Here is a 12,711-nt window from a genome sequence, read left to right on the forward strand (position 1 = left end):
TTTCTTCCTGTTAAAAGGGAGTTTTTCCTTCCCACTGTCGCCAAAGTGCTTGCTCATAGGGGGTCATATGATTGTTGGGCTTTCTCTGTATGTATTATTGTAGGGTCTACCTTACAATATAAAGCACCTCGAGGCGACTGTTGTGATTTGGCGCTGTATAAATAAAGTTAAATTGAATTAAAGATTTGATTAACTGGTTGAATGAATAAAATGTTTTAAATACATTAAAAAAGTTGCATTGAACACATTAAAAAGATGCACTAAAAATACCGAGACACTCGAAGCTTACTGATAAAACTTTATTATAAGTCAGTTTTTCATTGTTTTGCACACAATACTGCATGTTAACACAACAATAGGTCATGTGACTCAACACCTGTCCTCCACCTTTGCTCAAAGAGTCTTAAAAAACTACAAATCTTTCATCACTAAATGAAACGGCGCCTGTGCAGCAGCTCAAGTTCAACCTTATGAGAAGGAAACATGTAAAGCACATGGAAGCTGAGCTGTCACTACTTCATATTCCAGCTCGTGTACAACATGATAATTTTGCACATTCACTGATAAAGACACTTCAACTGTGTAAATACCATATAACATTAATATAATAATTATAGAGGTGTAGTGTGATTCTTACACAGAAAGCAACACACGTGCTTCCAGTCACGGTAAAATGTTCCAAAATAAATGATTCATTTCATCATTTTCTAATATTAGATTTTAAAGGTATTTGGTTAAAATAAGCCAAAAAAGTAAAAACTTTAATGTTCATCATCATTATCAGCAGGTTAGCACATCACTGTCAAAAACTAAACTATACACAGTAACTGTTTTTTCCCTCGTTGGTACTTTTAAATGGATTTTCCTGCTATTACTGTGTATTTCATGCACAACTACCCGCTGACAGTGCCGAGCTTTTCTTGGTTAGTCCGTGGTATTATATTCTGAAATGATAACTCAGTTATTACCATGTTGTTAACGAGCTGCATGCAAAGAACTGTGAAAACATGCTGAATGAACATATGTGTAAAAATGTAGGTTTAAGTGATCACACACGACCGTTTGGACACTTCTGATCCCTCTGAAGGATTTTACTAACCAACACCAAGAAGTGTGACAGTATCTGTGACAGTGTCCTACAAAGGTTTGGATACTAATGAATGCTTCAGTAATTTGCAATAAACCTGAAAGAAAACGAGCTTTTTTCTTCCTTTTTTAAAGCATGAGGACCAACGGACAGGTGTTGTGACACAACGTGACCAAAATCTATCTAGAAATTTCTCCAAAGATGCTCCATTTGTGCTTTTCAATCTACTCACACATTGTCATTTACATGTGAACATGCTTGAGAGTAGAACAGCCCCATCACTGGGCAAATTGTAAACATAATTATTACTCATATTATTCACTACCAGGAAACAGAAACCACAAGGACCGTAGAGTCCTGCATGGAGATTTGCATGCAAAACAACAGTTCATGCATCTGCCTCACCTGGAGATAAAAACTGTGGCGGATGCAGTGAAGGCAGCGCTCTTGTTCGTCTGGCAGAGATCCAAAATGCTTTACAACATACGAACCTTACGAAATTTAGCAAAAATCTCAATAAACTCTTATAAAAACAAATGAGGTGGGGGTGGGGTGGGGTCATACATTCCTTCATCGACTGTTCCCCGCCCATCATGCTGTCTGCAGGGAAGCAGCGTTTAATTGGTCAGAGTTGCTCGTTTGTGTGCTTTTCCATTTAAAATACTCCTGAACGCTACAGTCTGCTCAGCCTGCCGACCCTGCATGCACAGCGGATGCTAAAGGTGCTACGTTCGCAGTTTCAGGCGTGTAAGTTACGATGTGATGAATTCCTTCCTGACCTTCATCCTGTTCTTCCCTTTTGGGACTAACCCAGTTCTCAACCTTTTTTTCTGCTGCAAGTCTAAATGAAGTTTCAGAATGTTGTTTCCACCCACAAAAAGTCCCAGTTTGAGGAATGCTCACTTTACTTTGTGAAGAAAATTTAGGACGACTCGCTGAACATAGTTTTTTATGATTGGTTAAAGCTAAACGATGAGATCCAGGCTTCGTTACACGTTTTTGTCATCGTCCTTTTGCAATGCTATACGCCAAAAAAAGATAAATCAATGGTTTCACAAAACTTGCTAAATTAAAGTTTAGTTTGTCGAGCTGTTCCTTTTAATGCCTCAGCTCCACGGGTCACATCCTGGTCACCACAAAATCCATCTGTCCACAGGAAAGCTCAGTGTTGCAGTGACAGGACCAACATTTTTCCACTAAACAGACACCAACTTGTTTAATACTAGCAGTTTGCACAACACAGACAGGTCATGCTATTCTCTATATCAGGGGTCCCCAATCCCAGTCCACGAGGGCTGGTGTCCTGCAGGTTTTAGATCTCACCCTGGGTCAACACACCTCAATCACATGATTAGCTCATTACCAGGCCTCTGGAGAACTTCAGGATGTGTTGAGGTCATTCAGCCATTTAAATCAGCTGTGATGGATCAAGGACATGTCTAAAACCTGCAGGACACTGGCCCTCATGGACTGGGATTGGGGACCCCTGCTCTATATTCATTGGCTGTAACGGCCTCCAATAAGAAATGTTCTTCACTCCACCTAATAAAATAATAAAGTGAAATCTCCTGTTCAAGGCAGCGTCGCTGGACTACTTTTAAATCGCTCCCTGGACGTTATGTTCCAGTCACTTTCAGTTGTATCTGTGGCGTGTGCTGGGTTTACTCTAATGTGCCGAAAAGGTGTTCAAATCATTTTAGTGACAAATCTGAGAGTAATTCACGCGACTGGTTCAGGCAACGATTATGTTGGCGTAACGTAAAGTTCAGGCGGTCTTTCTCTCAGTTAACTCACAGCATCACTGCACAATCCAAACCAGGTCCACGTGAGCCTGACTGCACTCCTCCCCTGATGCAGCATGGCTCAGCTCAGTGTCACAAAAATCAGGTCAGTTTGACAAAAAAAGTTGATATTTGCTCTGTGCATGCGTTTCAGGTCCCGGGTGAAATCACAGCTGTGAATGTTACTGCTGTTTGAACAGGACGTCCAGAGAGCGACACACAGAGATGACCCTGAAGAACAGATTGGCCAATGAAACGCGCCTGTTTGATTCTTATTTGGAACGTTTTGATTCCACCTCACACTCCACAAACGCTCGCTTTGAGTTTTCTTTGTAGCCTTGAGCAAAAATGCTGATGTGAACAGATCAGATTTAGTCTTTAAGGATAATAAGAATTACAGCTTAACAAGTATTTATAGCAGAAAGGTTCTCATGAGAAGTTCAGTCGTTCAGTTTGTTTCTCATCCAATGACACGGCCCATTTCCCCCCGAAGCATGCTAACTAAAACTCATGTAATCCAAACGCATCTCGCCTGTTTTTGTTTTGAACCAAACTAACGTAGAGGTTTTCCCGGCTACAAAACAGGCTTCCATTATGTTTAGCTAGCAGGTCAAACCGACCTGAACAGACCCCAGCAGAGAGAGAAGACAACCAGCAGCAGCAGGATGGTGTGCGGTTGGTTATGCCGACCGATTAACAACAAAGAGCAGCAATATAATAAGAAGACTGTTCCACGGCTAATGCAGCTAAATAATTAGTAGCTCTACATCAGACTGAAAGCTGTGTTTCTTCTTATTGCACCCAAAATAAAAGCAGGTCTAAATAAAAACTTTGGCCATGATTTGCATAAAAGTGGAACAAACAGCTGACGCATCAGCAGGTTTTCTATTGTAAACAGCTCCACTTTTCCTTTAACTTCTGCTCTGATTTCCCCTCAGGCAGTTATCGTGATGATGGATGATAGCATGCACCCTCGGGTAGAAGACTGTATCGGTAACAACGAGACCTGACCTGGTTCAGATTGGTGGAATTTAGACCCAGCACTAAGTCGACTCACGACTTCTACCCGAGAGACTGACGTCGTCTGCTCACCTTAGGTGCTCAGGTCTAAAGTAAGCCACGCTGTAATGATAGGACACTGCAGGTAGCACCTTCATCATCCGCATTAACAAAGAACAAAAGACAGTAAACATTTTTCTCAGTCCAGGACAGGATGTGCTGTCCAGCGGCAGCTGTGGCAGTAGGCTCATGGACCAAACGGCCTGGAAGACTGGTACTGGCTGGGCACTTTGGGCTTGATGCCCTTGCTGTTGTAGTAGTCAACCACCTGGTTGGGCACTTCTGCTAGCACGCTCTTAGCCAGAGCAGCTGGAGATGCCTGAGGAGGAGAGAGCAGAGCCGTCAGTGAAAATACAGAGTGCAGAGGGAAGTGTTGATCTTTAAATGTTCATAAAACCGCAGCAAAACACCTGCAAACCCCAACAACATATTAGGTGCCATTCTCCATCGCTGATAAAGCAGGTGTTTCACTTTGATCCACGGTGCACGCAGATGATTTTTCTTTTTCTCAAACTAAAATAAAAGTTCAATATTTTGCACACATCTTTTGGAAAATGTAAAATTACTTAAGGAACACTCTGATTAATGGAATAAAAACATAAGCAGCGACCTCCATGGAAGAACTGGTAACAGTTCAGTGACCGTACTGGATTTGTTTCACGTTCGGTAACTGTAGGTAGATACAGGAACCTACTGGCTGCATAGAGCGACCACTTGTGATTGCACGGGTCAGTGGCTGATGGTTTCCTGTCTCCCAACAGTCAGACTGCCTCTCAGGCTGATTCACAAAGGTTTGCCAATAACTGAAGTTTAATTTATAAATAGATTGGCAACACATTGCAATGAATCGGAGTCAGTCTATGATGATGAGACTCTTTGCAATAGGAGACTCAACTCATCTGGTTACCAGCTGGTTGCTGACTGGTTACTAACTGGTTGTGCTCCTGTATAAAAGCAGGTTGGTGAGGGATTTCCCTGCAACCACTTTCTGACTCTGTCTGATTCTGACTTATTGCTCTGTTGCACACAGTTGCAGTAACTTTGGTCGTCGTCTCAGGCCGCTGTTTTCCTCAGTGCGAGTGTGGCGTAAAAGCAGCAGCATAAATAAACCACACCCTCAAATCCGAGCACGTGCAGATGTGCTGCAGATGGAATTTAATCTGATGTTCTGTTATGTGGAAGGTAGAACAGTTTAAGACACGGTCTTTAAATTTCATTTCAGCGTCTTTCCCTTGGGAAAAATCCCAGACAGCAGCGGTAATTGTTTGAAGCAGCGTCAGTCGCAGCTGCTCGTCTCTGCCTCGTTCTGCTGCTGTCAAATGAAAATTGCTTCTTTTGGGGTCCAAAGACAGAAAATTCATCACATATTAAATGCAGGACAATGAATCTTCCCGACGCCTGTAAAACGAGTCCGAACTGTGAATCTGTCGTACTGTACTGTCACTACGCTCGGACTGAAAATTCATTTGAGTGAAATAAAGAATTTTCCACTTGAGATTGGCCAGCAGATTGTCCCCATTTCCCTTCTTATAGGGTGAAAACAGATTTTTTTCAACAACTTCACAGCCTCTCCTCTCGTCCTCCTCCGCTTCCAATATGCTCCGATCATGAATTTAAATCACTTCCTCCTCTCGGTTTATTGCTTTCCATCACTTCCTCGTCGTCCGCTGTTATTTTAGGGTCACATGCAATTATATTTAAACACTGCGTCTCCCACCAACAAGAGAGTTTTCAAATGAACACACCATCTGGTGCTCTAATTAGAGGTTTGTAGCTGCTGAACAACAGAGAAAGTGTTTCTAGTAATTTACACAAACATGCTTCATAATAACAAACAACACAAAAAAATTACAAAGTGAGGTTAAAGGTTTGTAAACATCAGTGAAGATGTGAGAAAAATGTATTACTGCACAAATAATATGTTATAGTTAAAAATATTTCAAATTTTATTTTTACTATAGAGCGACGGCGACGAGTAGAGTCATTGTTCGGGTCTCACTCTCCTCTACAGCGGTGCTTCAGGTCTTTGAGGTGGCAGCATTGTTCATGCACAGCTCTCTGAGCTCTGGACTCTGGACCGTTACAGAGCCTTCGTTCGTTCGTTTCGCCGCTGTGCTCGGCGTCATTGTGTGTTTGATTTAATCCAAACATGCAGCACATGATGAGCAAACATCTCCACTGAGGTCGCGTTTGTTCCAGAAGTCTCCAGAAGCTTTGCAAACCTGATCCCTGCTGCCGTCTCCTTTTTGGAGAGAAGATGTTTTCTCTTCCAAACAAGCCACACTTGTTCATCTTCTTCTAATTGTTCTGTCATGAACTTTGACCTTTAGCATGTGACCTGAGCATTGCATTGTGCTAACACACCTGAATCCTTCAGGACTGCAAAGGCCCCTAACGTCTACATTTATACACCTGCTGAGGAGCAGCTAGCCTAATTCCTCTGGAGTTTTCCACATGACTCTAAAAACCAACCGCACATAGATGTAACATGGCAGGAGTTACACGTGTTCACCCTAACCAGCTATTATGTGTTAGTTTAACGAGCACGTTCACCGCGTGAGTGTGACGTTGCTCTGACACGGGACAGTTTTCGAACGCGATGGACTCACGTGTTTGAAGTTGCGGAAGGGGACGAACTGAACGATGTCCCGGAGGACGGGCTCTCCTTTGGGTGAGCGCAGGATCCCGTCGTCACCGTCCAGCATCTGCATGTCGCTGAAGTCGGCGTTCCCGACCCCAACGATGATGATGGACATGGGGAGGTGGGAAGCCTGAACGATGGCCTCCCTCGTGTCGGCCATGTCGGTGATGACGCCGTCTGTCAGGATCAGCAGGATGAAGTATTGCTGGAGGATTGAACATGAAGAGACCCAGTCAGACCAGCTCCTGTGGCCAGAAGTATCAGTAAGTTTAAATCCAGCAGGTTTTAAAAGAAGCAGTGGCAGCATTTCAAACTATTTATATCTATATGTATGTGGTTCGTCTATGTTTCTGGTAGAGTGCGGCTGAAAGTGGATGAAGACAAAGTGGTGGAGAAATCCCAGCGGAGTCATTATAGCAGCCTTGTTAGCGACCGAGCCGGCGTCTCAAAGCCTTTTGTTCCTGTTTCTAATTGCACGATCTTTAAACTGTACTCTGTGAGGAGTGTTTGTCATAAAAGTCTGGTTCATTTTTTTATTATTATTAGGTTTTTATTTGAAGATCAAACAATAACTGAAAGTGTTGAATTGCCAGCCAGCCCGCTCAAATCTGCCCACTTGGCTGGCAGCCTTTCCCTGAGCAGCTCAGGGTGAAGCTTTGAAGTGTAGTTTCTGGTTGCAGTTAAGGACGCCTGCTCTTTCCTCGGCCTTTAAATACAATCGTTTTGTCAAAAGTCATCAGCCACGGTTAGTGGCGGTGACAGCACTGGTCCTGGCCCGTTTGACTCGTATGTCCATGCAGCAGGAACTCTTTTGCAGCATTTTTCGAGCGGCATTGCCAATAATTTAATTTAAACTACGATATTTTCCTAAACCTAACCAAAGAGTTTTGATAACTAAAGATCAGTAAAACAAAGTCAAACACATTTCCCACAGGACACATGATTACTGATTACTGTGTGCACAGTGACTTTTGCTTTTTGAGGCAGCACTGCGTGCTCTCGGGATGATATTATCAAAGCATCAAAAGAGACGTCGAGCATATTCCTGAGGCACTCTGGATTACTGGGCAGAGTTCGACGCCACGAGAAAGAAAACAGGTATGAAAAAGGTTTCCCGTCTGAAAACTTTATTGAAACATGAAACTAGATCGTGTCTCACCATGGCCTCTTTGGTGTGCACCTCCTGCGAGGCAGACTTGGCGACTTTCTGGATGATGGGGGCGATGTTGGTGGGGCCGTAGAGCTGCAGCTTTGGTAGGCAGGCCTGATACGCCTCTACCACACCCTGGATGCCTGACAGGACACAAAAACAATCAGAGACAGTCTTCTGGGGGCAGGGAAGGTTTCACAGCTGCTCGCTGGTTCCTGAAAACTAGAACCAGACAAAGCCAGAGCTGTCTTGGGTCTAAGAAAGCCAGAAAAAACTGGGTTTGGTTACCAGTAGTTCTTGACAGTAGATCTCAGTCTCTAGCTAAACAGTCTTTTTCCTAGAACTCAGCTGTGCACACCTCTTCATTCAGGATTTCAATCAAACTTTTTCCTTCTTATAAAGCAAAAAAAAAAAGCTTAGAATCAGAACAAGCTGCTGTTTGTTTTATTAACTGGTGGAAAAGGCTGTGGTTGGAAAAAGTCTCTGTTTGTTTGTCCAGTTTTGGGGGATTCAGAGCCTTTAACCGTGGATGATGCATGCGTGATGCTGATAATATAACACGTTGGGAGCATGATTGCTCTTTTCCTGATAAAGATGACACTGGGCGGCGTTCCCTGTACCTTTAATAGTTTTCCCACGAGTAGCAGCTCACTAATCACAACATCCACACCCAGTAACGTTGTTCAGTGAGCAGACAAGAAGCCGCTCGGTCCATAAAGAGCTTCAGGTATCTGCGCCCGTGTGATGCACCTGTACACTGGAGAGTTGTTAACAATGCTAGCTAGCGTTAGCTGCACCTTCGTGGTCACTTGATCACATGTGAAGTTGTTTTAGAGCTTCAAAAATTAATTCTCCATTATTTGAACTCGGAAACCAGTAGTGACATCATGGTTCCTGTTTACATCATTTATATACAGTCTGTGATCTTAAAGGTGTGTTTGAAATATTAATTTTGGGGCAGTTTTGTATAAAGATTCTCTTCTGTATCTTTATATTTGTGCTTTTACGTGTTTCATGTTATTTTATCTCCTTACTTCAATTTTTTATCAGTATTCTTAAATATACTGACGATTTATGTTTGTAGTTTGTTTCTTGCTCCGCCTCTCTCTGCGTGAGTGTCGCTGTTGTTCTGGACTTCTGCTTTAGGCATCCTCATATGTGCAAATGTCACACGGAGGCGACAGCAGGTAAAAAGTCCTGCCAGCCTCGTGTTTTTGGTGACGTGTCCCTGACGAAGCATCACTGTCGTGCCTGAAGCTCGTTCACGTTGGTCCGAGCTCCTTTCATCCCTCGCCTTTTCACCCGAGCTGTAAGTGATTACACTTCAGTCTCTCTTTATCACACTCCGACGGTCTCAGGTCACCTCGGTGATAGAAATCAGATCCATCACGTTTATTCTGTGAGACGAACCTTCAGCATTATATTTAAACCTGTCAGTGATTTTATTCAAACTGAGTCTTTTTGACTTTTGGAAGAACACAAAAATGACACTTTTCTAATTAAATAGAAAGTCTGCACGCGTTAACTATATTTGGCCTAACTTCATACACGCTGCACAGAGAAGAACCGGTAAACCAGCTGCTCATTAATTACATAACTTATGTTTATACATTTAATGTTATGAGTGTCTCCTTCTGTTTCGCCACGGACGTACGAGGTGTGTGAGGCTTCACGGTCCGTCTCTCTGGGTCCAGAGATCCCAGCATGCCCGGAGGCAACACTGCTGTGATTTACTGTCTGAAGGTCATCGGGAAGACGCACTCAGACTTAATTAAGAGCGTCGGGGTTGAAGTGTCTCTGAGCTGATCGATGACCTTTAGCAGCCACGAGAGCGAGAGGCCTTTATCTAAACACTGTCTGCCTGTCTCCCTCCAAAACCAGGAGGAAACAGCTGTGAGGTCAGAGCAGCAACTCCAGCTGTCAACATCTGTATGTCTGCCTAAAGTAACAGCTTTGATAAAATAACTCTGCCTCATTTTCACTTTTCCATTTAAGAAGAAAGTCAAAACGTGACACTTGTCAATGTTTTAGCTGTCGGGAAGTTTTCTTCTTCTGTTTCTTCTCTGCTGCGTCATCTTCTGCTAAAACTGGTTCCTGATTGGCCCAAAGCTGTCAGGTTTCCTGCATCTCACCTACGAGGCGCCACATGCCCAAACCACCTCAATCAGCTTCTTTCACTGTGAGTGACAGCTCCACTCTGAGCCCCGCCCTAGTGCCTCAACTCCTCCCCCCGTCCCTATGGGAGAGTCCAGACCCCCTACAGAGGATCCTTAGTTACACCAAGTCCTCTTTGTTTCAGTCACTATGTAGAGATGGAGGTATATCGAGCACGGCACTGACAGCTTCTCGCTCACACACACTGGCACAGCAAACGCATCACTGCCAACGCTGTACCGCTCATCTGTCACGTGCTTGAACTCCTCCTCTGGAGGCTCCAGGAAACTCCGCCTTTACAAAAATGTTCAAATCACATTAATGATGCTTCTCAATTATTTTTATGCACAACAAGTGAAATAAGTTCTAATAATATATTAAGTCATTTGGAAATCGTCCTCCATTACTGCTTACAAAACACTTTCTTTCAATGTGCGTTTGAGTGAATGATGTATTCACTCTATGAAGTCATCATAGTCAGGATGTTTTTCCTCTTTGTTAACAGCGTTGGTAAAATGTGCTGCTGAGGAGAATATCTGTAATGTAGAGATTACTGTTTGGAGGTGATTTACAATATATTGTTTTTGAAAGACACTGAGGAGTTGATTCAGACTGCCAGTGTTAGTACAGGAGGTGAGGTTAGTCACAAAGACACCGCTGAACGATTATATATTTACTTCCACTTTAATCAGGAAGGAGCACAGAAAATATCGCCTGACCAGCTTTTGACTTTTTTCTGATTTTAAATTCATAAATGAATATTTCAAACATTTAGATGAGGTCAGATATCAGCTGTGAATCCTCTGAGTTCTAGTTTAGAGCTTTTCATAAATGCCTGTTGGCCTGTTTGAGTATTCGCAGCCTTTGGGCAAATATTCTTTCACTCATTAAATATTGATCGAGTCAAAGAGGCTGGGAAGAGGAAAAAAGAAAAGGTGAATTTTTCACATCTTTATTCAGCTCAATCTCTTTTTCAGCGCCCGATGCTGGAGAATGATTTCTCAAACTGGGCAGCAAAAACAGAAGCGAAGCAAAGATTCCTGCCTGATCACTGCCACCGTGCTAACGTATTGATCGGGGCTGAGCTCAGATCAGCTCGCGGCTCCGCTGTGTCCTGACCTCCACGACTGTCCCTCAGTGTAAATGTTTCAGCTCAGATGAAGGCAGACGTGCTCCAGCGCCGTCCTCCAAAATCCCAACTGCACGTCGAATGATGCATGTGTCTGCCAAATGCTGACTGGTTGGCAAGTGTGCCAGAAAAGTGAAGGTGAAAGTGAAAAGCAGGCTGCAGCGCACACGGTTTAGTTTTTCAGTTTCACGTCTCTTTGCGTATTCGGCCGACGGACCAAGGACGGCACAAACGAGAGCGTCTGCAGCAGCCAGGTTAGCAGGTAATAAGCGGTTACTAGCAGTCGCAATAAACCCCTTTTGATTACTTTGGTTGCGAGGAGACTGCGATTGCATGGAAGACGCCGACTTCTCTTCTCTACTGAACGTTGATGCTTTTGAAAAGTGTCTGCTGCAGCAGTAAGGTAGTCTTTTACTTTGAAGGTGAACAGTTTCCCGGTGACTGCCAGGGGTCAGTAACCCTGCATATGTCTGTGAATGAGGCCTCATACAGCCCAGGTGAGGGTTACTGCAGGTCGGCATAACAACAGTGACATCAGAACCTCCGTGAAGACAACGACATGTTCACAAATACTGAATCTCAATGTAATACTTGCTAGATCGCTTCCACCTTTATCTTTTGTGTGGACGACTCTCCTACATGGTTTCTATGATCACCTCGTCACTTTAAGGCAAAATAAAAAATAAAACACTTCCCAATTTAGGAAATCAAACCGAGCCTACAGGAAACAGATCAGTGGCGCAGTGAACGGTTCTTCCTGATTCGCTGTCACCATCAAACTCATTCTCACTTCAAACAGCTTCTGAAGCTCGCTGTCAAATATTTGAGTGGTTTTTCTGCCTGTTTTTAATTTTCAAAGACAGGAAATCAAAGAACCTACCTGCACACTCCGGGTTCTCCTCATTAAAATTCACTGCAAAGTCGTGGGAGACCTGGAGCAGAGGGGGGGGGGGGGGGGGGGGGGGACAGGAAGTCTGTTTGATTGCTGCATCAAGAAAAAAACAACCTGCAGAAAAAAAACTCACAATAAAACTCTTCACCTTCATCCCTCTTCATCTCTTCCTGCTCTTCTTCTTCTTGACATCTAAGCTGAGTAGTTGCCTGCCTCCTCCCCCTCCCTCCCCCCGCCTCACAGCACACTCACAGGACAGGTGAGTTTCTAGTCTAACCGACAGGTGAGGGAACACCGGGAAAAATTAAAGCTGTAAGCTTTGTAAAGCAAACTGAGGCCAGAGAGGAGCTGCAGTTCCTGCGCTCGGTGTTTTTCAGTGTGTTTTTACACTTTGCAGCGTTCAGAGGAAGTGGGTATGGTCTGCACATCGCGCTCGTTCCTGCACCAGGTTACAGCAGCGGGGAGCTGCTTCATCCAGATACGAGCTCGTCAGACGTGTGATCAAATACTTTTTAACTTCGGCTGCTCTGCCATTCAAAGTGGGATCGGCTGCTAATGTCTGGCTGTTCTCTAGAAGTCCCGGTGAACCTCTGAGTATTTGTGTATGTGTGGTGTGCGCTGACAGTCACCACAGTGTGTACCTGCAGGTTACAGTCACAGAGGGATCTGCGTCTCCTCCCAGGATCAAACTTTCATTGTGTACGCTTCCACACTCAGGAAAAAGTCTTACTGCCAAAAGTTCCTGATCACATTAGACAAAGTGTCTTCCTATTGGTGATTAATGTAACGGTGTGTAAGCTGAAGACTGTTTAATATTC

At 43.8% G+C, this 12,711-nt stretch overlaps 1 protein-coding gene across 1 annotated transcript in view; it reads right to left on the reverse strand.

The window, feature by feature from the left end:
- Window positions 1–283: 283 nt before the first annotated feature.
- The window catches only part of cpne4a (copine IVa), a 93,057-nt gene continuing 80,629 nt past the window's right edge, over window positions 284–12,711 (reverse strand). Inside the window, exons 13-16 of the mRNA XM_003451229.5 lie at window positions 11,882–11,933; window positions 7,728–7,861; window positions 6,537–6,773; window positions 284–4,246 (exon numbers count right to left, since the gene is read on the reverse strand). Coding sequence (XP_003451277.1) covers window positions 4,115–4,246; window positions 6,537–6,773; window positions 7,728–7,861; window positions 11,882–11,933 — 555 coding nt within the window. The 3' untranslated portion in view covers window positions 284–4,114. The remainder of the gene's footprint in view (window positions 4,247–6,536; window positions 6,774–7,727; window positions 7,862–11,881; window positions 11,934–12,711) is intronic.

Source organism: Oreochromis niloticus, linkage group LG11, assembly GCF_001858045.2.
Source record: "Oreochromis niloticus isolate F11D_XX linkage group LG11, O_niloticus_UMD_NMBU, whole genome shotgun sequence".
In the NCBI taxonomy this organism is placed as follows: Eukaryota; Metazoa; Chordata; class Actinopteri; order Cichliformes; family Cichlidae; genus Oreochromis; species Oreochromis niloticus.